This window comes from Silurus meridionalis, chromosome 6 (assembly GCF_014805685.1).
Source record: "Silurus meridionalis isolate SWU-2019-XX chromosome 6, ASM1480568v1, whole genome shotgun sequence".
Lineage (NCBI taxonomy): Eukaryota > Metazoa > Chordata > Actinopteri > Siluriformes > Siluridae > Silurus > Silurus meridionalis.
Window position 1 is genome coordinate 8,395,853 of NC_060889.1, and position 23,888 is coordinate 8,419,740.

A 23,888-nucleotide genomic window follows, 5' to 3' on the forward strand; every position below is an offset into this window, starting at 1 on the left:
AGATTAGAGTACTGTAATGTTTTACTGTCTGGGTGTGCGAGTAATTGCATAATAATAAGCTTCAGTTAGTTCAGAATGCAGCAAGAGTCCTCACTAGATCTGGAAAATATGACCACACTACCCCTGTTTTAATCAGTCTACACTGGCTCCTAATTAAATATCGCATTGATTATAAAACACTACTACTGACGAATAAAGCACTTAACTGTCTAGCACCGCAGTATCTCAGTGAACTTCTGTACCAGAATGATCCTCCACCCCTACTTAGAATAAAAGGTGCAGGCTATTTGTTGGTACCTCAAATAATGACTACAGCAGGGGGCAGATCTTTCTCTTATAAAACCCCACAGTTATGGAACAACCCTCCAATCAGTGTTCAGGACTCAGACACAGTCTCAGTGTTCAAGTTGAGGCTGAAAACATTTATTAAGTCAAGCCTTTTATCTGTAGGTTTTTCTTAGGTAAAGGCAAAGATCTGGCGGGATCATGGATATAGAGTGTTTGGTGAACTGTGGTATTTGTGTGCTGTCGTCCCCTCACTTTCACACATTCACTCAGGTTTGTTGATGGTGGTGTGGCAAGTCGTCTCTTATCCCAGAGATCCCTCATGTCTGTGTTACCCTCTGGTTCTCCCTTGTAGTTATGCTGCCATAGCGAGGCTTGCCAGAGTCCAAACTGCACAGTGACATTAACTTTCATACAATAAGGACACATAATAATCCATATCCTTTTCCTCCTGTCACCCCTCTACTCTCTCTCTCTCGTTCAAGTTAAACATGCTCCTGAGGCCCCAGTGACCACTGTTCCTGCCCCTCTTCCCTCTGTGGATCTTCCCACTTCGTCCAGGCCTGCCTCTGGATAGTGTTCTCTTCGACTGGAGGCCACTCTGTGCAGCTGGGGATGGTTTCTCACCAAACCTTGGGTGGTTCCATGAAATTCCGGAGTAAGAACGGGAGCTTTAAGGATGGATTTGGATTGTAGTTAATGTCAACAGTCTGCTACATTGACTCAGGACTACAATTTGCTTCTGATCATCATCACTGCACCCCGTATATCTGCAATAAATGGATATTCTGTGCAACCCAGATGAGGATGGGTTCCCTCTTGAGTCTGGTTACTCTCAAGATTTCTTCCTTATGCCATCTCGGGAAGTTTATCCTTGCCACAGTCGCCACCGGCTCACTCATCAGGGACAAACGAACACTTATAAAGAACATATTTATTTTTTATCACCACATTATCTGTGTAAAGCTGCTTTGAGACAATGTTAATTGTTAAAAGTGCTATACAAATAAAAATGAATTGAATTGAACTGAAATTAAATGTGGCTCATAAACAAGAACCAATGTTTTGTTTATTTCAATAAAACACCTTTATTTATTTATTTTCATTAAAAGGATTTTAAGGATTTGCTGTCATTATTGAAATTTGTACCTGCAAGAAAAAGTATCAATCCATTCACATGAGTAAAACGCAATTAAATAATGTTAAACTTTTTACACATTCACTCTCATGGCTCTCTTCAGTTTCTTATTAGTTTTGTGGAGGTTTTTTTGTGTGTGTTCTTCAATAAAACCTCAAATCTGTGTGGTACAGTGATTGTAGCATCGCTCCTGCTGCCCCCAGTGGCTTCTCCCTGTATTACATTCCACCCTCAGACACAGACATGTCTAGAATCTCTGGCAGTGGTGATGTAAATTAAGGCATTTGATCCTTGACATTATTGATTACTCAGACTAATCACTGCAGCCTTAGTCTTTGTTATTTGAACGTTCGAGATCGTTTGGAAGTCCCGAGAAGAGAAGAGTTCTCAGGGGTGTGGTGTTTGCGTGTGTGTCGTAGCAACAGTTGCCGGTCGGGGGTTGAGTACTGGCACAGCGGGCAGGGGAACGACTCTCCAGTGTGATGCCGCCGTGAGTGGAGGTCCAAGCTTTTCTTTTGGATGCTGCAATTATAATAGGAGATGCAATTCTTTAGATTAGATTAGATTGGATTCAACTTTGTCATTGTGCAGAATACAAGTACAGGGTCAATGACATGGTCAGTTAGCATATAACCAGAAGTACAAATAGAAATGTATATAAATAAATATAATATAAATATATATAAATATCAGGGCTGTCCAATGTTAACGCAAATTCATTTTAACGGCACAAATTTTTATAAACGTGCGATTAATGTAGCACGCATTTCTGTTTGAAAATTTTTATTAAAAATATAAATAATCAAATATAAAAGAGGCGAAACTAAAACCTTCAACACAAGATGCATTTATTCACAAGGTCCTTTCTTTACTTTCTTCACCTAAAATCATTTTTAATCACTAAAAAATGTTTTACTGATGCGCCAAGTCCCAAATCAAGCATCACAGTCCGCCATGATGCGCACATCCGGCAATTAAAACCGTCCGTGTGGAAACATAAGAAAAGTTCCATTTGGTGTCCTGATGGTTTACGAAAATTTTAAACACCATAATTATTTTAAAACATTTACAAGTATATTTTGTCTCCATGCTCTATGTTGAGTCTGGTTTCACTAATAATAAACATACATTTGCATAAAGCATCCATATTTGTCCACATTGATTAGAGTATTAAAAACTTGAAAAGTATTCCTTTAAGGTACATTAAGAACAGATGACATTGTGCGAATAAGAAACTTGAACCGATTGACAGCCCTTATAAATCGAATATAAATATATAAAAATAATATCTTGTCCATACTCATGTCATGGCATGCCGTCTAATCTCAAAAAACTAATTCAGTTATTTAGTAAATGATTAACATGATCAGGTGGTCAATCTGTGATTGCAGTGGATACTGAACTTATTTAAATTGACATATATGGCATTGGGTAAACACCCTTGCCAGAGTAACGTACAATTATCATTAATACAGCTTAGAAGTGGAGGCTTCAGGGCCTTGCTCAAGGGCCCAGCAGAGGCAGCTTGGCACAGCAGGGATTTGAACTCACGACCTTCCAAACAGAAGTCTGGCATCTTAACCACTGACCTACCACTTCCTATTTATCGTTAGGTTTAATCAATTTAAAGTCAATTTAGAAAAGTCAACCTACCAACCAGCATGTTTTGGAGCCGTGGAAGGAAACCAGAAAACATGAAGGAATATGCAAAATGTCTCACCATGCCATTGCATCACCAATTGTGCCTTATCTAAAAACTGTATTTACAGAATCTAAAAGCTGCACAGGAACATGACATTTGCAACTATTTAACCAAATACCATCTGTCTACAGTTGATTGCAGAAGTGTGTTTGTGGCTTCTGGGTTGCAAAAAAAATTTTCTCTGGAAGAAAACTGTTAATTTTTCACACTATAATTTCCCCTAAAAATTATAGCATTTCAGTCTAAACGCTTTCCTTCCTGCTTATAAATCGAGAAGCAATAGTGTTAGCAAACATTGCAGTATCATTGAATATACTATTGCTTAGGAAATCTACGCACAGTCTTAACAAATATCTTTCCTTCGAATGTTCTGCCTAGGGTCAGTGGTTTTCTATTTCGTGTTTCATCATATAGAGTGTGTGTGGGTGTGTAATTACCAGCTGTAAGGACAGTATTGGCATCGGTAGGGCTTCTCCTGAGTGTGTGTCCGTGAGTGTCGTCTAAGAGAGCTCCTGTCGATGGAGGCATACGAACACTGCGAACACTTGTAAGGCTTTTCACCTACAGCAATCAAAAGAAAATTTTTTTTTTTTTTTTTAATTCATTGAAAACAAAGTCATACACATTAAGCTCTACATAAAAGGAACTTTCATTAACATCTTAAGCAAAGAATCATTAAACATAGAGTTTATTTAAAGAGTGAAAGTTGTGACACAGACGTTTTTATGCCATTTATTCTATTAAAACGAACACAACTGTCAATACCTGTGTGGACACGCATGTGCTGGATGAGTGAGGCTTTCAGTCTGGTGCTGTAGTGGCAGCGAGGGCATTTATAAGGCTTCTCTCCCAGGTGAATATCCATGTGACGCCGCATGGTCAGCCTGGTGGAAAACTTTCTGTGAACACATGAACACCACATTCTGTTCAAATATACACCACGTGTTTGAAGAAAAAAAGATATTCTTAAAAAATCATTGAAAACGTAAACGTCTCAAAAGTCTTAGGACAAAGTTATGAAAATCCAATTTACACCAATCAGCCATAACATTAAAACCACCCGGATAATAACGTGCACAAAACAGCTCTGGCCCAGAGGACATCACAAGCACTCTGAAGGTGTGCTGTGGTATCTGGCACCAAAATCCAAAGTCCTGCATGAAACAGACAAGGCGATTTTGAAGAAAAATTATATCTCGATATTTATTGGGGATTTTGCTGATAACGATAATATACTGCATGATTTAAAAATATGTTTTGTGTTTATAAATTTCTTATATAGTACTAGCTCCCTTTCACAGTGTCTAAAGTATACAGAATAATTGAAACAATATATTGAAAGACAGGGTACCGTAATTTCTGGACTATAAAGCGCACCCATATATAAGCCACACCCACTAAATTTTACAAATATTGTTATTTTTAACATAAATAAGCCGCACCTGTCTATAAGCCTACACTAATGTACTTTACACAGGCTTTAACGAAAGACACGTTACACACGGTGTAACGGGTGAAATATGTTGCACTTCCTTTAGGAGCATAGCGGTTTTTTGAAATAGCATGCCACTGCATTTTTACCAGTATTACTGCGTGTGTTCAAGACGATGATTATGTCCTTATTATTTTCTGATGCTCATTTCTAAGTTTCTTTGACTAACCCGTAACGCTGTTGCCAAGAAAAATAAAAAAGCACGAGTTTTGGAAACCTGTCTGTGCTTATATGATTTCTGTTGCAACTGGAGTTAGCGAGCTCTCCCTTCACCCAGACTCAACGCGTTACAACGGCTTGTATCTAAACAGTAGCCTACCAAGAAAGACATTGTTCACTGTCTTCCTCCTTCCTTTCACAACTATTTCTTTTGGGAGTTTATCTTTTGGCATCGTCGTGCGTTTAAAAATCATCATCTGTGAATCTTTTCTCCCGATGCCGTGCAGCTCAGAACACAGGTAAGGTGCGTTTTTTCTTTTACGTTCGGAAATTTCAATGTTATGTCGCTCAGTTTTTGGTTTGAAGTTTGTGAAACCAGGAAAACCCAGTAAAAATTCATAAATTAGCCGCTTCCTTGTTTAAGCCGCGGGGTTCAAAGCGTGGGAAAAAAGTAGCGGCTTATAGTCCGAAAAATACGGCATTTATTATTTAAATCTGAATCAATCAAGTAAGAACAACAAAAATCACTGCTGTGTTGAAAAGCGAAGCTCTCCTTTTGTGCCAGTTTGTCTGCTTTGGTTCAATGATGCCTGCTTAGTTCCTCTGTGTAAGTTTGCTTTGCAATTTGTTTGGTTTTACTTTCATGTGACCGTTTTTTCCCTTTTTGTTTTTGTATTGATGATTCATTTTTGGGTTTGGACTTTTTCTTTCCTTTTTCCCCCACTTTAGTGCCTTGTTCTTTTAATAAATATCATGGACAATTCGAGCTGCGCACAGACAGAAATGCCCAGTACAAACAACAAGCAATTTTTCTAAAAAATCACTTTCAATGCCACAAAAACAGAGGTCTTATATATTTACGCTTTTCGCTCATTTTAGCTTCGCGCAGCTTTTTAATTGGCTACGGAAAAGGAATGAAATATGCGACAATTTGAGTATATTGTTAAAACAAAAATTGCGATTTTAGCGCACACTATATATATAAATCGCACACCAATAGATCAGAATTGTTTGTCCAGCACATCTCAAAGACACTGGATTGAGAATCTGAGGGAATTTGGAGGCAATGCACAATTTTTTGCATTGTGGCAGGGAGCATAATTCTGCTGAATGAAGCTACTACCATTAGGGATTAGTGCTGCCATTAAGGAGGGTTGTGCAACGATGTGGGTAGTACACATTAAATTAACATTCACATGATTGCCAGGACAAAAAGGTTTCCCAGAAGAACATTCCTCAGAGCATTCCACCGCCTCTACCAGCTTGCCTACTTCCTATAGTGCATGCTGGTGCCATTTCTTCCTACAGTAATTGACTTGCACCCGTTCATCTACACAAAGTAAAAGAAAATGCGATTCATACGATCAGGCCCCCTTGGTCCACTCCTGATGCCCACTGTAGGTGCTTTGTCCCTCCTTGAACCCCTTTTTTTAGTTGCTAACCATTGCATACTGAGAACTCCCTATATAACCTGCCATTTTAGAGAAGTTCTGGCTCAGTCTTTTAGCTATCACTACTTGACAGGTGCCACTGTAATTAGATGTTCAATGTTCAATCAATGTTGTTCACTTCACCTGTCAGTGGTTTTAATCTTAAGCTAATCAGTGTATGTGCCAAACAGTATGTTGTAAGTTGTATATATTATTGGTAACTTAGAAACTGTAAAGACAGTCAGTATAACCTACTTATCACAGAGCGTGCAACAGAAGTCTTTCCGTTTAGGGGCTTTTAATCCCACGCTCGTCTCTTTCTCAGTGGCTGATACACAGTCCTTTTTGTCCTTTTTCTTCTTTCTCACAACCTGGTGTTTCACGCTCATCTTTCCCACATGTCTCCACGTCTCCGCCTGCCCATCTTCAAGGCATTTGGTGTAGCTGTTCGTCAACTGAGCATCAAACTTTAGGGAGGATCTGTGTATAAATAACAAATAAACACAGCTTGAAAGTCAGTAGCATCTTCAGTGCTGCTGTGGAATCAGGTTTAATGTTTATTTGAAGCATGAGATACTTACGTGTGGTAGGAACGCTTGCGGTGGGAATCTCTATCAACCTGGGTGTGTTGGTTGAGGATGTGCTTCGACATCTTCTTCCAAGCTTTTTCTAAGAGACAGATTTGGTCACTGATAGCCAAATGCAAGGCTTGAGAATGAATGAAATGAAATTTACCTGTGAAATCGCAGTACAAGCACTTAAACTGTCCCTGAAAGTGGCAGCGCTGGTGCATCTCCCACTCCTGCCCCGGGCGACACCACTCGAAGCACAGGGAGCACTGTGTGAGAGACGAGGGCTTAACCCGAGCTAGATTATGCCTCTTCTGGTGAGCTTCACATAAGTCCGCTCTTTTGAACGTCCTGGGACAAAAAGAACACTTGTGCTGTTTCGACTTCTTTTTTCGTCCATGGCTCCTCCAGTGGCACTCCATATCGGCCCAGTCTGCCGCCGTTCGGCCACAGCGTGGGCATTTAAAGCCATGCTCACCATCATGGCACTTGAGGTGCACCTCCAGCAGGCTATGGTTTGCCAAGACTGCCTGACAGAAGACACAGGAAAGCCCTATTTCCTCTTCAGCCTGCTTTTGCATTTCAGATGGGGTCAGAAGAGGTTGCTTGTCTTCCAGGGAAGTCTCAGGGGTGTCCTGTGCACCCGGTGGCACGGACAGCACGGAAGGCTGAGAGGGACATTTGGCACTAGAGATCCTGCACAAGCCAAGGGTCATTAAATGAGCCGACTGAGCCATTTCTTCGTCCTCGGCACAGGTCATTTCGTTGGAAAGGGGCCCTCGGAGTCCATGGCTGGAATCCTCAAGCTGGAAGACGTCTCCTTCACTGTGTCTGTCTTCATCAAACAAAGTGCTCACCTTGACAAAATGTACCAAGCGCATCACATTAAAACATGGCATCATCAATATGCTGTATGGCTTCATTCTCTGGGTACAACCTGCTTATAAAGCTTCTGCGATAAAATCTCAGCCATGACTCACCTCGCACGTCTGAGCGACATGAAGGTTGGTGTCGGAGTTGGCGCCCAAGCTGATATCACATGGCGGAGGGCTGTTGTTCTGCAGCATGCCATACATTGGGAGCAGAAACATGCGCTCCATGTCCATGTGGTCCTCACCATTTTTGGAGCCAGAATGGAGCTCATAAGGAGAAGCAGTCAAGCTTTCCACATCATCTTTCTCCAGGCAGGAGAGGTGACGGCACGGTGATGACGATGTTGACGAATGGCTCTCGGTGATGTGACTGCAGATCCTAGCCTTCAGACCGCTGGTGAATTGGCATACTCGGCAGCGGAAGACTTCGACCAAGAAGGCCTCCACCAAAGTGGACAAACGTGCTTCAATTCCTTTGGCTGAGCTGCAGTAAAGGTGGGATGTGACACTCTCTTCGCCAAGTCTTAGCGTTACAGGGTCTATGAGTTGATAAGAGTCTTTAATCCCAGCCATACTGGGACCACACACACAAACACACATTAATCAAATGATAGAAAGATGTCTTGTCAATAGTACAGAAATCCTAGGAGGTCATGCATTGTAATATATTTTTCAGTCTTGTGTTCTCATTATTATAATTTTTTTTAAGTTGTTTTCTTGTGATAACGACTTAAATTTCTCGTATTCTATAAAAATATATTCAAATCCATGGCCTCTTAAGACTTACGTACAATAGAGATTAAGGGTTCATAATAATTCCTATACAGATCATCATGGTCCACATCTCCAACCCCACATGCGTAGTACAGATCATGGCTTCATAACCCATAAATAAAAATGACTGCTGTGAATTGAGCTCAGTTATTCCTGTCTATAACAACTGAAAATAATCTTATTGCTGTTCCTGCATTACATTACATGTGCATTAAAGCTATTTTAAGGAAGTTTATTTATATGTTTACTGAAACTAATTAGTTTTCATTCACTTCACCTCACCTGGTTCCTAACTTCACTTCTTTGTCCACAAAAGTGAGTCTTTGGTCTTATTAATGCAACTGATTATAACAAACAAACAGTGATCTGTGTTGTTTTGTGGTTCTACAGTATAGAAGGAAACTCAAACATGGAAATGTGACTAGCTGTTAGCGTGCAACCTGTTTAGGGATCAAGGAAAAATGTTTAGAAAAAGGTTAAACGTAAAATCTTTTTTAACATACTTTAAGTATTTAACAAAACCCACAACGTGTTTACGACTTTTTTAAACAGAAGTTACATTTATTAGACACAAATATTAAATTTCACTCTATTCGAAACTGTGCTGATTATTCGGAACATTGTCGTGTATTGTAGACGTTCCCTAGATTCGCGCGTTCGACGTCCCGCGCATGCGCACGACCGACCAACGCTAGTTTTGTTTAGGCTAAGTTGCTAGCGCTGAGGATGGAAACCATGATTAATGAAGCCGTGAACCATTTTGTGTAAGTGAGGTTTTTATTGGCATTTGAAACAGCAAACCTTGCGTATACGGGGTTATTTATAATTGCTTAAATCGTGTTTTGCTCTTTCGAGTATGAAGAAATGTGCGGCTAAGTCCCGACTTGCTAACTGCTAATGTAGTTAGCTTGTTTAGCTCGGGTTGCTAGCGCGAGGTTCCCTTGTGTATATATGACGAGAGATTTGACTGTATTTTGTTATATATGCTTAATAGTACAGTTTGTTTTATAACCAATAATTATTACATAAATATAATGTTTAATAGATATTAAGCGTTAGTAAGTATATAACTATATTGTCAAAAGTTTGTGGACACCTGCCTGTATGTATGGTATGTGTTTTTTGAGTGTAGTGTTCCAGATCGCTTTTATACTTTCCTCCACTCTTCTGGGAAGATGTTCCACTAGATTTTGGAGTGTGCTTGCACATTCAACCACAAGGGTGTTAGTAAAGTCAGCCTCTTATATAGGTGAGGTGAGGGGGCCTGGGGTGCATTCAGCGTTCCAGTTCATCATGTTCAGTAGGGTTGAGATCAGAGATCATAGCAGGCCACTTAAGATCTTTTCACTCCAACCTATAGAAAGCATATCTTCATAGAGTTTGTTTTGTGCACTGGGGCATTGTCATGCTGGAACGGGTTTGGATCTCACAGTACGCCTCAAGCTTTGTGATAATAGTTTGGGAAAGAACCACGTATGGCTGGAAAGGTCAGGTGTCCCGATACTTTTGTCCACATAGTGTAGATATTGATATGTAAAACAACAGGTTTTAAAAAAGCTTTTTTTTTTAAAGTGGCAAATTCATTTTTATATTGCACGTGTGGTTGTTTGTGAGTTCTGTCTTTTCAAAAACTTTAAGCTCATGTTCTTTTCTTTTTGTCCCTTTTCATCTCTTGACAGAAGTGACAATGCAGCAGGTGAAGACGAAGAGAATAGACTCGGGACGTGTAAGGAGAGCGGCGGCATGGAGAAACCCAAGAGAAAGAAGCACAAACATCACAGCAAGCACAGAAAACACAAATATTCGTCGTTGGAGGAAAAGGAGCACAGACACAAGCATAAGCACAAGCACAAAAAGCGCAGACGCAGGGATTCGTCCAGGATGGACGAGAGTGACGCAGAGGAAGCAGACGAAAAAGTGTCGCCGAAGAGGGCCAGACTGGATGACCTGGCAGCCCTGGAGGATTTAGAGAAGCAAAGGGCTCTGATCCAAGCAGAGCTTGATAACGAACTGATGGAGGGAAAGGTGCACTCAGGAATGGGACTGATACTGCAGGGATACAACTCAGGCTCTGAGGAGGATACGGAGGTGCAGGAGCGGATGTGTAATGGGGATGAGCAGAGGGAGAATCTAGAAGATATTTATATGGCTGGAGCACAAGAAAGCTTTTCGGTTGGTAAAGATGAAGAGCAAAGTCAACACAGTTCCATGGACGAGGAAGGGCTGGTTGCCTGGCGACATAGCAGAAGCAAGTCTTTAGAGAAGGCAATCGAACAACAAAAATTCGATCGAAAAAAGAGTAAAGCGGAGTCTGATACAGACATCAAGGACAGAACTCAAAGTCCGTGTCCATCTTTAGAGAAGAAGCCATCCACTAACATTCAGCATTCCAGAGCTGGATGCCCACGGTCCAGATCTCCTGCGAATTCCAGGAAACACAAGGATTCTAATTCAGTTTCTGCAGAGGCAGAACAGGGAAGTAAAAGAGACTCTTCATTTCGGCAGCCTGGGACCAGAAGTAGCGAAAAGTCCAAATCACCAGAGAAGATGAGACGCTCCAGATCAAAAGACAGACATAGCAGATTACCTGAGACTAACCGCAAGCAGGACTCGGACAAGATGTCAGCGAAGTCTCCCTGTAAGGAGGTCTCATCAGGCAAAGAGAACAGATCTCCCCACAGAAGGCACATCCACAGTCCAGTACGGGAGAGATCCTCCCGCAGGAGCAGGGAACGCCATTCCCCTCAACATCCTTCCAACTGCCGCTTCAGCACCCGCAACAGATCTCCAGCCAGAAGGGAACGATCTCGCTCCCCTGATAGAAGACGGAGAGAAGCTGACCGTCAGAGATTCTCACCCGTCAGGTTTGTGAAAGTTGTTTTTCCTTTTAAAATAGAAAAATATTCCTGGAATTTAGGATCATTTCCACCAGTTCTACTGATAAAATAAACTACTGAATGAACTGATGTTTAAAGGATCACCTATGAAAAACTGTACATTTGAACTCCAACAGACAGCAATGAAACAGAACAAGTAATAAAAATGCAATACATTTTTATAGTGAACAATAAAGAGGCACTGTGCCACAAAACCATGTCTGAAAGCAGTGCAAATGCCTTTAGGAAGTGGTTTAAAGGACCATGTGATCGCTCTCCGGTCTAATTTATGCTCCAGGGTAAAATTAGATACATTTTTTGTAGTTTTTTTATTCGATTGTTTGTGTTCCCTACAGGGTACGGTCCCGAGATGATGCAGCCAGTTGCAGCGGGCCAAATTCATCACTCGGCCCCAGACGGAGACAGAGTCGTTCCCCCAAGAGACGCACCAGCAGATCTCCTTTTAACAGACGAAGGTGTGTGCCAACAACTGACCCATTAGCTGTATCATAATCGTTATGGAAAACTGTAACAGATTTATGAGAGCGTTGGTTTGTTCTGGTGTTGCTTTAGGTCTGTGGAGCGGGCCAGGCTGGGCCACAGGTACATGGGGCGCTCAGGATCTCAGGAACGAAAGAGGAAAAGTAGAGAGAAGGATGATAAGTTTAAGGGCAGTCTGTCTGAAGGCATGAAAGCCGAACAGGATGAATCGGATGAAGACGTGTAAGTGCACAAGATGACAGTTTGGTCTGTTTAACATTTCAGCTTTTATAGATTTTGGATTACATTTGAATATCATTGTTTTGGTTTGTGTTGGGCAAAGGAGATTAATCTCTAAATAGTAATTTAATTTTGGATTATGTCCGCATACAGTTTGGAGGATTATGATGTGGATGAAGAGGATGAAGAAGCCCTTATAGAGCAGAGGAGACTCCAGCGCTTGGCAATTGTGCAGGTATGTGGCTGTAAGTCTGTTGTTTGGTATACGCCTTGTCAAATTCCATATTTATCATTATATAAGTATATCTAATTCATGCATTAATTTTCATATTCAAACCTTTTATTATTTTGAAAATCGAAGTGGTTTTAGAGTGACATCCGGCACCTTTTGTTTTTGCATGCTGTGTGATCATGTATGTAAAATAGATCACTTTTATATTCTGACTATTAACTTTGACATAAAATTCCATAATAATGAAAAATGTAAGTAAGTATTCAGATCAAGATTGAGCTCAGGTAAATATTGTTTGATTATTTATTTCCCCAGAACTGAATAGGAGTTTAAATGTAGCAATTTCGAGTGACTGCACATTACCTGTGTAGGTGTGATCAAGTAAAAAGGTACTCCTCATGGACGTCTGTGAGCAAATTGTGTTAAGACATGAGCTATATGGACAAATGTATTGGGACACCTGACAAAAGCCAAAGTTGGAGGCACACAGTTGTATAGGATGTATGTGAATGCAATAGAATTACATTTTATCTTCACTTGAACTAGGAGACCCAAAACAGATTCAGCAAGACAGTGTTTCAATTCACAAAGCCAGGTCCTTGAAGATATGGAAGTTCTTGCGGGCCTGCAATAGAGCTCTCATCTCAACCCTATTGAACACCTTTGGAATAATTTGGAACGCTGGTTGCACTCCAGGCCTACATTAGTACCTGATATCACTTATTAAATAAAGCAATTGAGGAGTTAATGTGGCATTGAATGTTCAAAAGTCACATAGCATCTTATTTTCAGGTGTCCTTAAACTTTTGCCCATTTAGTGTAGGTATGGGGAAGGGTATAAAACCATCTATAAATGAAATATTCCTGAATATTTAAATGGTAATACAATCTTTATGGAATCCATCTTGGTGCTTATCAGTGGACGATAAAATGGGCAGAATTTTAAGAAGGATAAATGTAGCTATATACAGAGAGCTCCTCAAAAAGTTACTTAAGGACAGGGCTCTAAATGTCCTTGGGTGGCCCAGCAAAATGCTAGGTCTGAACACCGTGGAGCATTTGTTAAGGTACCTGAAGGTGGCACTGCACATCCAGTTTTAATGTGCTTGAGATGTTTTTTTTTTTTCCCCAGGAAGGATACGAGCGATGCTATTTAGATTAATTAAATCTGTAGTTGCAGCTAAATGTTCTTTTTATAAAGAGTCAGAATATTTCTAAATGCAAGATTTAATATATATATATATACATGCACACATTTATCACCACATCATTTCTTCACCAAAAATAATTCTTTTAATTACTAAATTTTTTTTTATTATTATTATTTTATTTATTTATTTTTTAATAAATATAATCAGTTTTACTGATGCGCCAAGTCTTAAATCAGGCACCAAAATCCACCCTGATACACACATCCGGCAATTAAAAAAGTCAGTGTGAAAACATAGCAAAAGTTTGGTTTGGTGTCCTAATGATTTCTGTAATTTAAAATACCATAATTACTCTCTGTTGAGTCTGGTTTAACTAATAATAAACTTATATTTGCATAAAGCACCCATATTTGTCCATGCCCATGTTGATTAGAGTATTAAAAACTTTAAAAGTTCTAAATGAATGTATATTTAGAGCAAATAAAAATGTGCGATTAATCACAAGGTAACATAACAATCATGCGAGTTTTATATATATGCATGTGTGCATTAAAGATTAAAAAATATATATTTATTTTTTATAAACCGATAAAGTGTGCGAAACCCAAAGCAGTCCGGTGCTCACTGTCTGATTGCAATTCTTAATACTGACAAACCATTCATCTCTAATATTATAACCCCTGTTATCTGTTCATGTCTGTATCCTATACAGAAATATAAGGGATCAAATGACGACTACAGTAAGTCGGAGCCTGCCAGTCCTCAGAGTAGCTCCCACAGCCGCTCGCCTTCTCCGGATGATGTTTTAGAGCGAGTCGCGGCTGATGTAAAGGCTTATGAGCAAGAGAACCTGGACACGTTTGAGGCCAACATCAAGGCAAAGCACAATCTGTTTACCCAGGAAAAAGATGGTGCGTTTTAATTTGTTGTATAGGGTATAAGTGAATATTGCACTCGATGGAAGACATGCATAGCTTTTTTTTTTTACATGTACTTTGTTTCAAAATCATCCATTATTTTCTGATACTTTGTCAGGCGTCAGCTTGATTATGCTGTTGGTAATTGCCAGCAAAAAAAACAACTTTTCGCAACCAGGACACACCTACTGAAGTCAGAGTGCGCTGCAATCTAGAAGCAATTTCCATCTAAAGAAATCTGTTATTAATTTTCCCTGTTTTGGTTTAATTTCGCTAAAACCTAGCTGATGACTAACTTTAGGCCAAATCGGCATTTGGAAATATATTGTTGAATAAAACAGAGCTTGTAGCCAACTTTCCATGACTGTTGATTATAGACTGCGACAACATACAACAGTCACTAAGCTGTGTTGTGACTGCATAAAAACATTTACGTTACCCTAGATGAGTGATTATTAAATAATTTGTCTTGTTGGATTCACTTTGTTTTGTTTGTTTCTGCAGGAGGTAATCCAAAGAAGCAATCAGCTCCGGACATGTTTACGGAGTCAGATGACATGTTTGCTGCATACTTTGACGTAAGTGGCCAGGAAATGGTTTTGCATTGCATTGGTTCGAGACTTTCCATGCTTGAGTGCTTAAATAAAGTTGTCTGTGTAAGAAGATCTGCACAGGTAGAATTGCATTAGTCCTGCAAAAGATCTTTGCCTTGTGAGTAAGCTGAACTCCTCCGTGCTGTCCCCTCGGCAGGACTGCAAGAACATAGGGAGGTTCTGTTGTAATTGCGATATGGATCGCAGGATGGAGAAGCACTGTACGTTCCAGTGACGCACAGAGGTGCACAAGCATTCAACTCGAGTAGAATTTTTTTTTTTCTACTATACAAGTCTGTTATTTTGTTTAAGGAGGGTCACTGCTGTCATCATGATGAAATATATTGTGCAGGCGCAGATTTAATGCTCCTCTGGTCGGCAGTATCTTTTTATTATTGCTTTGAACGTGTAGGTCTCCTAAATGTTCTTTACAAATGGCTGTAGAACGAGGAAGGTAATTGAAGTCGGTTTTTGCGCTGCTTAAAATACGCATTTTAAAATCAGGACGTGCCAGGTCAGCAAAATTTGAAAAACATGCACTGCTTCACAAAAGGTATTCCATAGTGTCTGATAAAGCAAATGAAAATCCCAGCTTTTCCAATGAGATTTTTAGAATGTCAGCTAAAAAAACAGATTTCAGTAGTTCACCCACATGGGGTTATAAATACTATATCGTGAATCGTAAACCTTTCTGTTTCCCATATACTAGCTTAGTAAAATAAGTCAGCCTGAACTAAGACTTGGCCTCAGGTTTTAATATTTTCCTCAATATGCTTTTCAGAGTGCAAGATTGCGTGCAGCAGGCATCGGGAAGGACTTTAAGGAGAACCCCAGTCTCAGGGACAACTGGACAGATGCTGAAGGCTATTACCGTAAGTCGCATTTCAAAGTATGCGTGAGTCTCCTCTCCATTGCCTGCCTATTCTGACAAACAGCAATTTTTTCTTGCGTTCAGGGGTGAACATCGGAGAGATGTTGGACAAACGATATGACGTTTATGGCTACACTGGGCAGGGCGTGTTCAGTAACGTTATCCGTGCGAGGGATCTGGCCCGAGCCGGTCAAGAAGTTGCCGTGAAAATTATACGCAACAACGAGCTCATGTAAGAACACGTTTGTCATTTTTTTACACATGCATTTGAATGTATTAAGGTTTTTTTTTTCTCAGAGTATACCTAATGCCATGATCATCTACGGTTGTGAAACATGACATTTCATTGCATAATACATTTATAATGCTGACAAACAGCAAAGTTGAGCAACAAGCTGCTGAGAAATGTCTTCCCTGAATTTGTCTGTAAATGAAAGTCTTTAATTAAAAAAAAAAGGAAATTCCAATGTGTATTTATTAGCAGGAGAGAGGCGTGCTTCTCGCATTTAAATATAGGAATGCTCATGCTTTTGTAATTAAATAAAAAACATTTTTGTGTACTTATAGGCAGAAGACAGGCCTCAAAGAGCTGGAGTTTCTAAAGAAGCTGAATGATGCAGACCCTGATGATAAATTCCACTGTGTTCGTCTGTTTAGGCACTTCTACCACAAACAGCATCTGTGTTTGGTGTTTGAGCCACTCAGGTGAAGTTTCCTCCCTTCTCTGAAGACCTTTCCAGCTGAGCTATGCGTGGTTCCTTATGTTAAACAAAGACCTTGTTCTTCTGTTAGATCAGCAATTGTATTGTTTTGTTTGTATAATCATATTACCAGAGTCCAGGTATATTTATGGCAAGCAGTAATTCCTAGTTTGACAGGAAGTCTTTGATATGGTTCCAGTATGAACCTGCGGGAGGTCCTGAAGAAGTATGGCAAAGATGTTGGGCTCCACATCAAGGCAGTGCGCTCCTATAGCCAGCAGCTCTTCCTGGCTCTCAAGCTTCTCAAACGCTGCAACATCCTCCATGCTGACATCAAACCCGACAACATCCTGGTGAAGTTCATAAACTGTGCTACTGTGCAACACAACACCAAGTCTCTGCATGCGGTATCATTTCATTACTTAACCGCGTTCTCTTCCACCAGGTGAACGAGTCGAAGACCATACTGAAGCTGTGTGACTTTGGCTCCGCATCCCACATTGCTGAGAATGACATCACACCCTACCTGGTCAGCCGATTCTACAGAGCACCTGAGATCAGTGAGTCTTTCCCTGTCTTGTGCACTGTGTAGCTGGTAATAGCATGTTTTTAAAATGTAGTTTAATTCTGCATGAAGACACACAAACTACTAAATTAATATACTATACACTATGGTTAAAAATATTTGGACACCTGAGTTTCCAATCGTATGTGGTTCTTTGAGCTAGAAGACCCAAACGAGAAAAAAAAACAAGCTCAATAAATACATTGTTCACACGGGTTTGAGTTTGAGATCTTGAGTGGCCTGTTATGGAGCTCTGGCCTCAACCCTATTAAACAAATTTGAGATGATTTGGAATGTTGACTGCACCTGAAACTGTGGAATGGGATGCATATACAAGTGTTGTAGTCAGATGTCCACAAAGTTTTGTCCATATCGTCTATGGACATGTTTTTAAACAGAGTTAAAATCACTTTCTGAAAAAGTATGCCTATGTGGTTAACTTTTTTCTTATTTTTTTTTCCTAAATAGACTTACTAAATATTTTCTCTTGCAGTCATTGGAAAGCCGTATGATTATGGAATCGACATGTGGTCTGTGGGTTGCACACTGTACGAGCTGTACACAGGGAAAATCCTCTTCCCTGGAAAGACCAACAATCACATGCTGAAACTTGCTATGGATCTTAAAGGGAAAATGCCCAACAAGGTAATGTGTTGAATATTTGATTTGAATGCAGATATTGTATTACAAACCTATTAAGGTCTTTCATGTCGCATAATTTGTGAATGTGTTTCCCCAGTAGATTATTCACTGAACAGTATTAGAACAGACTAAATATTGTTTAAATGTTCACAGATGATCAGGAAAGGCTTGTTCAAGGACCAACACTTTGATCAAAACTTGAACTTCCTGTATACAGAGGTAGATAAAGTTACAGAACGGGTGAGCAGCATTTCTTTCTACTTATTTGTTTTATTGTAATCAATGCCAAAACATGTTCCTCTTGCTGTTTCTCAGTGTCTCAGTTTTATTTCTACTAACTTTCTTTCATGTCTTTTTTTTTTTCTTTATTTATTGTTCGTTTTATTCTGCATTCCAGGAGAAAGTGACAGTAATGAGCAGCATCAACCCCACTAAGGACCTACTGAACGACATGGTTGGTCGTCAGAGGTTACCAGAGGACCAGCGGAAGAAGGTGATTCAGCTCAAAGACCTAATGGATCAGATTCTGGTGCTCGACCCAGCCAAGAGGATCAGCATCAACCAGGCCCTTCAGCACCCCTACATCCAGGAGAGGATGTGAACATCCTACCCACACTTCTGAGGATAAACAGCACCAAGTCCTTGAAAAAGTCTGCCGACAAAGGGATGGTTTTGTATCTGCAGGCATGACTGAGTAGATGAAGAGACATTTTAATCTCTAAGTAAAGTTAAAATGGGATTTTATGCGTTTTTGAGCACACGTTATATTTCTTTCAGCTTTAAATACTTGATACTTTGTTAAAGATGTGCCAGCATCCGCCGAATTTAATTAGGGGTGTCTCTCTCAAACACTAGGTTAATTTGTTTTTAAATGCTATAATTGATACTGTCCAAAGCAGCAAAAAAAATCACTGTATCTGTATGTGTGCTGGTGTTCCATCTGTCTGAGCCTCCCCTAACACTGTACGTGATGATATGAGATCAGGATAAATGCAGTCTATATCCGCATCTCCCTCAGGTGCTAGAGCGACAGCGCCCACTGGTGTAGGTGTGCTTCTGCTGAAATCGGAGCTCTTGAGCCCTACCTGAGCCTGTCTGCAGGGAAAGCCTCCTCTGTAAAGGCAGGTTGTGTTCCGCTTTAAGTACACTGAAGGTAAGCTCGGCCGGCCAAAATTGCCAGTATACGGTACATCTGTTGTACATTTTGGCTAAAATGTCAATTTTAAGAATAGGAGTATGCTCAATTTGTGGCATCTTTTGCATGTAGAGACGAAGATTGGTCTAAACCCATCATCCTTCCACAGAGCCAAAGTTAATTCCTAAAAAAAAAAAAAAACAGTTGCTTAAACAAGCCGGGAAAGGAATTCCACGGCACTCACAGTTGCTGTTAAGGGTAAGGGAAAAAGGGGCAGTCTGAAATATTTTGACTTGAACAGGCACCTTCAGTGTACTGCCTCTGACAGTAATGTATTGTTCAAAAGCAATGTTTGTGACACTTTTTCATACCTAATGTTCAAGCTGAGGATGCATGTGTTCTAAAAATGCTGTGCACCCGTATGAGCTTTTTGTTGTGCCCTTCTGCCCGTGTTCCTTTGTTCTGACGTGATCATGTTGTCTTTTGATACAGGGATATTCCTCATCTGCTCTATGAATCTGCTTGTTTTGAGCGGTAATTGATTCTTTACTTATCCATATTGCTTTATTGTTCTAATTAAGACAGAGAACTAGCTCATTCAACTTGTATATTATCCATACCTCATCCTGCATGTTACGAAAAAAAACCCTAGTTTGCGTAATTGTACATTTATATTTGTGTGTTGTAAAATAAAAAATGTTTGATGTGGAGAAAAATTAAGACAAATATGGTCTTAGACCTCCTGGTCTGTTTTGTGTGCACCCAGTGGCAGGTAATTATGGTTTTAAAATACGGAAGAACTTTATAGAGAATGGTTTCACTGACACTAACTGCTCTTTATGATGTTTCTCCCACTGTTTTCTTGTGGTCGCTGGGAGAGAGAGAGAGATTATATTCTCCAGCCAAAGGAGGCTCTTCTCTGTGCACCATCCTCCAGCCTGCCTCTGCTCTCAAAGAGACAAGACCTCCACAAGAGACCCCCTTATCCAGGTCACTCCTAAAGGCATGTGTAGCTCCAACTTAGCATAGTCAGAAATAACCAGACTTACTGAAATGGAGGGTGTTGAAATTTCTTTGCACACGAGTTCGAGTTTAACACGACACCTACAGCCCGTTTTACACTTACACTTTTCTTTTCTTTATTTAGTGTGAATGCATTGGAACATGAATGTTGTAGCTTGTTCATATTAAGTAAAGCATATTTTATTGTTCATACATGAAGTTTTAAAAAAACCTGAATTTTCATATAAATGATATTGATATCAACAAAAAAAACATGGGTTTGTCAACTCGAATGGGTATTTAATGGTAAATATTCAAGGCAGCCGATGATACGACACATCTCACAGATTTCTTGAACGATGTTCTATTGATGGTCTGTGCCAGATGCTCATGAAAACCCAGAGATTTCAACTAATGTTATTACATAAATCATAAGGATTTCACTATAGTTTATAGCAATGCTTATTGTGTCATCTTAAACACAGCTATAATACATTTCACCGTTAAACAAGTAAACAGACTGATGCTTTATCCATCACTTCGGAAATGGTATTGGTAAAATGACTGTTATCAAACTGGGGGAAAAAGAAGATACTGGTTTATTTGTTCTCTGTATTCTAGGTGCTGTCCATTAGAGAAGACTCTTACAGAGCCTCGCACCTGACCAAAGGTTTTTGCTTTAGAGAGTGATTTATTTTCTTGTTGTTGTTTTTTTTTTTTTAAACTAGTTCAATCACACACATGAGCTGTCATTTGCTTTTAATGAATCTCATTTTAAGTCAGCCATCACAAACAACCCGATTTAATGATTCATATTTATGTTGCAAAATCTCAAAAATACTTGGCTGGCGCAAAGAAATAACTAATGCTGGTTATAGAGAGCTGTGCAGGCTGTTGGTTATCATAAAGGCATCGTAAAATCTGAACCCCTCAAAACGCCAGTCCATTCCACCTGCACAGTCTTGCATAGTTTTACTTCAGCTGTATTACTTCTATAGGAAGTTCTTTAGTGAATCACTAATGCATTTGTGGTATAGCCAAATTGAACAACTGAAAGGTAATGCCCTTCTTTTTTCACTGAGCCGTGTCTTTGCGCATGACCTCCAACACTAACCTGATTTTGTCTCTATTTTAGGGTAAGTCGACTTTTCCTTCCTGTTCTGATCACCGGATAACCCGAGTAGTCGCCCATCACGTTTTTTTTAAGAAGCTGATCGTCTCAACACTTATTCACAGACAAGAGGAGATTTCTAATGAACTGTTCATATACATTTTTATTCAACAGATGCATTGTGTATTATTTGAACTAACAATAAAATAATTAATAATACTCTTGTGCTGTGTTTTTTTTTTTTGTTCCTATTTTAGGCAACAAACACATTTAACTAGAAACATACATACTTGTGTACTGATATAATTAAAACTGCAGTTTAAAAAAAGACAAGTATAACTTAAGTTTTCCTATTAGGAACTGTTGCTTTTGTGGCAGAAGTTGATCGTGTCAGTGTCTTTGGACTCATGGTCCTGTTTGGCACTGTGGGTTTCTGTGGGGGCTTCACACACATCGTGTCAGCCTTTTTACATTTGCCTGACATACTGTCGGGCCGTTTAGACGGGGTGGGATGTGCCAACTTGCTCTTGCTTCCTGGGCCTGATTTTGTTGAAGTGCAAGTATAGTATCTGCATGAAGTGTTTGGACAAACCACAAGTTTGGTAAAACTACACATAACAGAGTTGCACTCTGCTTCCTGTGAATTCACTGGAAGGTCACTTTTTTTAAAACGATTGCCGTTTCGTGTGTTAGCAGTAGCCAGTCTGGATCGTGCTCGTTTCGCTCGCTCTTTCTGCACTGTAGCAACTTGAAGCCTCTCTAACTCCATCAGCCGTGCCATTACAGGAGCAAGGCAAGGATCAGTTAAAAAAGCACTTTGCTCTGTCTCAGAGGACTGACCCTGAGTGCAGTCCAGTACTTTGAGCGAAGCAGGAAGAACATCTGGGTAAAATGCTGTTTCTGTAAAATGATGGTCCGTTTCGTCATCAAGAGGCTCTGGTTTTAAATCTAGTTCCAAACCTGCTGCCCACCTTGGCATTTCCTGCCCTTGATCTGAAAAGTCGCTGTCAGTGTGGCAGTCTGATGAGCCTGATGTGTTGGATGACGAGTGTCCGTCTCTTTCTTTCGCCTCGGAAAGTCCACCTTTAGAACAGTGTGAGCCCTTTGTTTCTTCATTTTCTCTTTCATCTGCCTTTTTTTTTACAATCTTGCTCTTTTTCTGGCTGTGCGCAGGTGTGTGGTCGTTCCTCATACTGCTGACAGGATCTTGCAGACCAAATTTCTTCCAGCTGTGCCTCAGCATCCTTATCTCGTTTTTGTGATGATGTCTTAGACTGTCGGAGATGATAAATGAGCAATAATTAATTGAAAACTCCTACACGAGCCAGAAAAAAAATAGAAACTAGATCTGTCATCATGCTGCTTCTCCTAAACAGACAGGAACTCATATCAGGCTTGACATCAGATCCAGGTAGTGCAGAAAGCAAGGGGTCTAATGTTGCAGGATGATGCAGTTCAACTACAGGTTAAGGAAGGATTTTGTTGATACCCATAGGCCCCAATGCCAAGCCTTGTCAGGAGCAAGAGTGTACTTTATTCATTTAATACTCATTACATTTAGAGAAGATAGGTGAGATAAAATAAATAAATAAGACGAGAATATGACTCTCTTTGTAGGTTGGGCAAATGGAAGTTAAATTGGCACCCACCACGGCACCTTCCTAGGCGCAAATGAACCTAATCTTTTAGAACACACTGCAGATGAACCCATAATAAAGATGCCTGTCATCAGGCTGGGAGTGTCTCTGGTTGGTGAAAAGAGACCTCTGGATCTACTTACGCTTTGGCGGACTCTGGCTAGTCGCAGCAGATGGTTGTCTCATGCACCCAGTTGACACTCCTGGCTGATGACACTTTCTGTAAAAATGGGGATTAGATGCATTGGTAAATTTGAGAGTTCAAACCAAATGAAAAAGAATGTCAACCAGGCTCTGAAATAGAAATTCACACTTTTGATATCTTTGATGCCCTCAATCCTTCAGATGTGTGTAAATACTCAATTTGCCAGTTTATGCAGGTGAGTAAGAAATCCTGTGAGGATGAAATAGAACAGTTCATTAGCACATGTGCATGGATTACTATTTGAATTCACTACTATACATGGCTGCTGTGAAGTAATGCATTTGAATATGCATTTGTGTATAATATAAATATACTGCATTTGTATATAATGTGTACAGGTATACAGCAAATACAAGATCTTTATATTTTAAGGCATTGTGTACATGCATGCAATGCATTGAAATTAGTTATTCACAATAATGATACATCTGTACTGAGACATTGAAAGCAATTAAATAAAATGAAAATATATGTTGCATTAAAAGAAAAAAAAACTGATATTCCCCACCTTGAAATGGTACTGGAATAGTGGGCATCAGGGTCCTCATGAATAGCTTTCTATTCATGCGGTGCTCATGAATAGAAAGCTGAGGAAAGATAGCACTTTACTCTATCAGCCAGACTCTCCTGAGCAGCTGGACAGCAGGTTGATGAATGGTTTCTTACGTCATTAGTTGGGGGGAAGTGGGCGGAGCGATCGTAACATAATAGATAAACACGCCCCGCTCACTCCCTTTGATGTTGTCCAGTCAACCCCGCCTACCTTCCTTGCTGAATCGCTTTCTAGGAAATTTGAGAGGGGGGATTTTTACTGAAACTACTGAACTTCTTAAGAGCAACTAATCGACACACACAAGACAATACAAACCTGGCCATCCTTTTCTCTTCTTTCTATTTTCTTTTTCTCATGTAACCTACAAACATGGCCTCTTGTGTTATAGGTCCTATAGAGGGGTTAGTAACATATCACTCGTCATGTCTGAAATACTGGTGAAAAAATTCATAAATAAATAAAATATATATATTAAATTCAAGTCTGGGCTTGAAGTTGTCCCGTAGTCACTCCTTTGTTATCTTGGCTGTGTGCTTAGGGTCATTGTCCTGTTGGA

The 23,888-nt window shown here is 40.0% G+C and overlaps 2 protein-coding genes across 5 annotated transcripts in view; one reads left to right on the plus strand and one right to left on the minus strand.

Annotated features, from left to right (window-relative positions):
* Positions 1-1,320: 1,320 nt before the first annotated feature.
* The window catches only part of si:dkey-154p10.3 (zinc finger protein 287), a 28,809-nt gene continuing 6,241 nt past the window's right edge, over positions 1,321-23,888 (minus strand). The window contains exons 2-11 of one of the 3 annotated variants that reach the window (XM_046852666.1): positions 23,288-23,562; positions 22,888-22,968; positions 22,718-22,794; positions 7,756-8,186; positions 6,942-7,632; positions 6,788-6,875; positions 6,462-6,686; positions 3,891-4,024; positions 3,563-3,686; positions 1,321-1,945 (exon numbers count right to left, since the gene is read on the minus strand). In XM_046852666.1, coding sequence (XP_046708622.1) covers positions 1,762-1,945; positions 3,563-3,686; positions 3,891-4,024; positions 6,462-6,686; positions 6,788-6,875; positions 6,942-7,632; positions 7,756-8,186; positions 22,718-22,760 — 1,920 coding nt within the window. In that variant the 5' untranslated portion in view covers positions 22,761-22,794; positions 22,888-22,968; positions 23,288-23,562 and the 3' untranslated portion in view covers positions 1,321-1,761. Of the gene's footprint in view, positions 1,946-3,562; positions 3,687-3,890; positions 4,025-6,461; positions 6,687-6,787; positions 6,876-6,941; positions 7,633-7,755; positions 8,222-8,438; positions 8,676-8,703; positions 8,904-22,717; positions 22,795-22,887; positions 22,969-23,287; positions 23,563-23,888 lie in introns of those variants that run through there. The other 2 variants (XM_046852667.1, XM_046852668.1) reach the window with 2 other exon arrangements.
* Positions 9,048-21,156, plus strand: prpf4ba (pre-mRNA processing factor 4Ba). 2 transcript variants are annotated; one of them, XR_006926326.1, is made up of 16 exons: positions 9,048-9,185; positions 10,101-11,285; positions 11,654-11,773; positions 11,871-12,020; positions 12,171-12,252; positions 14,113-14,311; positions 14,822-14,895; positions 15,692-15,782; positions 15,866-16,013; positions 16,349-16,486; positions 16,682-16,835; positions 16,928-17,042; positions 17,541-17,692; positions 17,843-17,929; positions 18,087-20,496; positions 20,962-21,156. XR_006926326.1 is itself a non-coding variant. In XM_046852665.1 (15 exons), exons 1-15 carry the CDS (start codon positions 9,148-9,150, stop codon positions 18,288-18,290), a joined length of 2,937 nt encoding a protein of 978 aa, XP_046708621.1. In that variant the 5' UTR covers positions 9,048-9,147; the 3' UTR covers positions 18,291-21,156. The 2 variants fall into 2 exon arrangements, 1 of the variants encoding a protein (XP_046708621.1); XM_046852665.1 differs by having other exon boundaries at positions 18,087-21,156.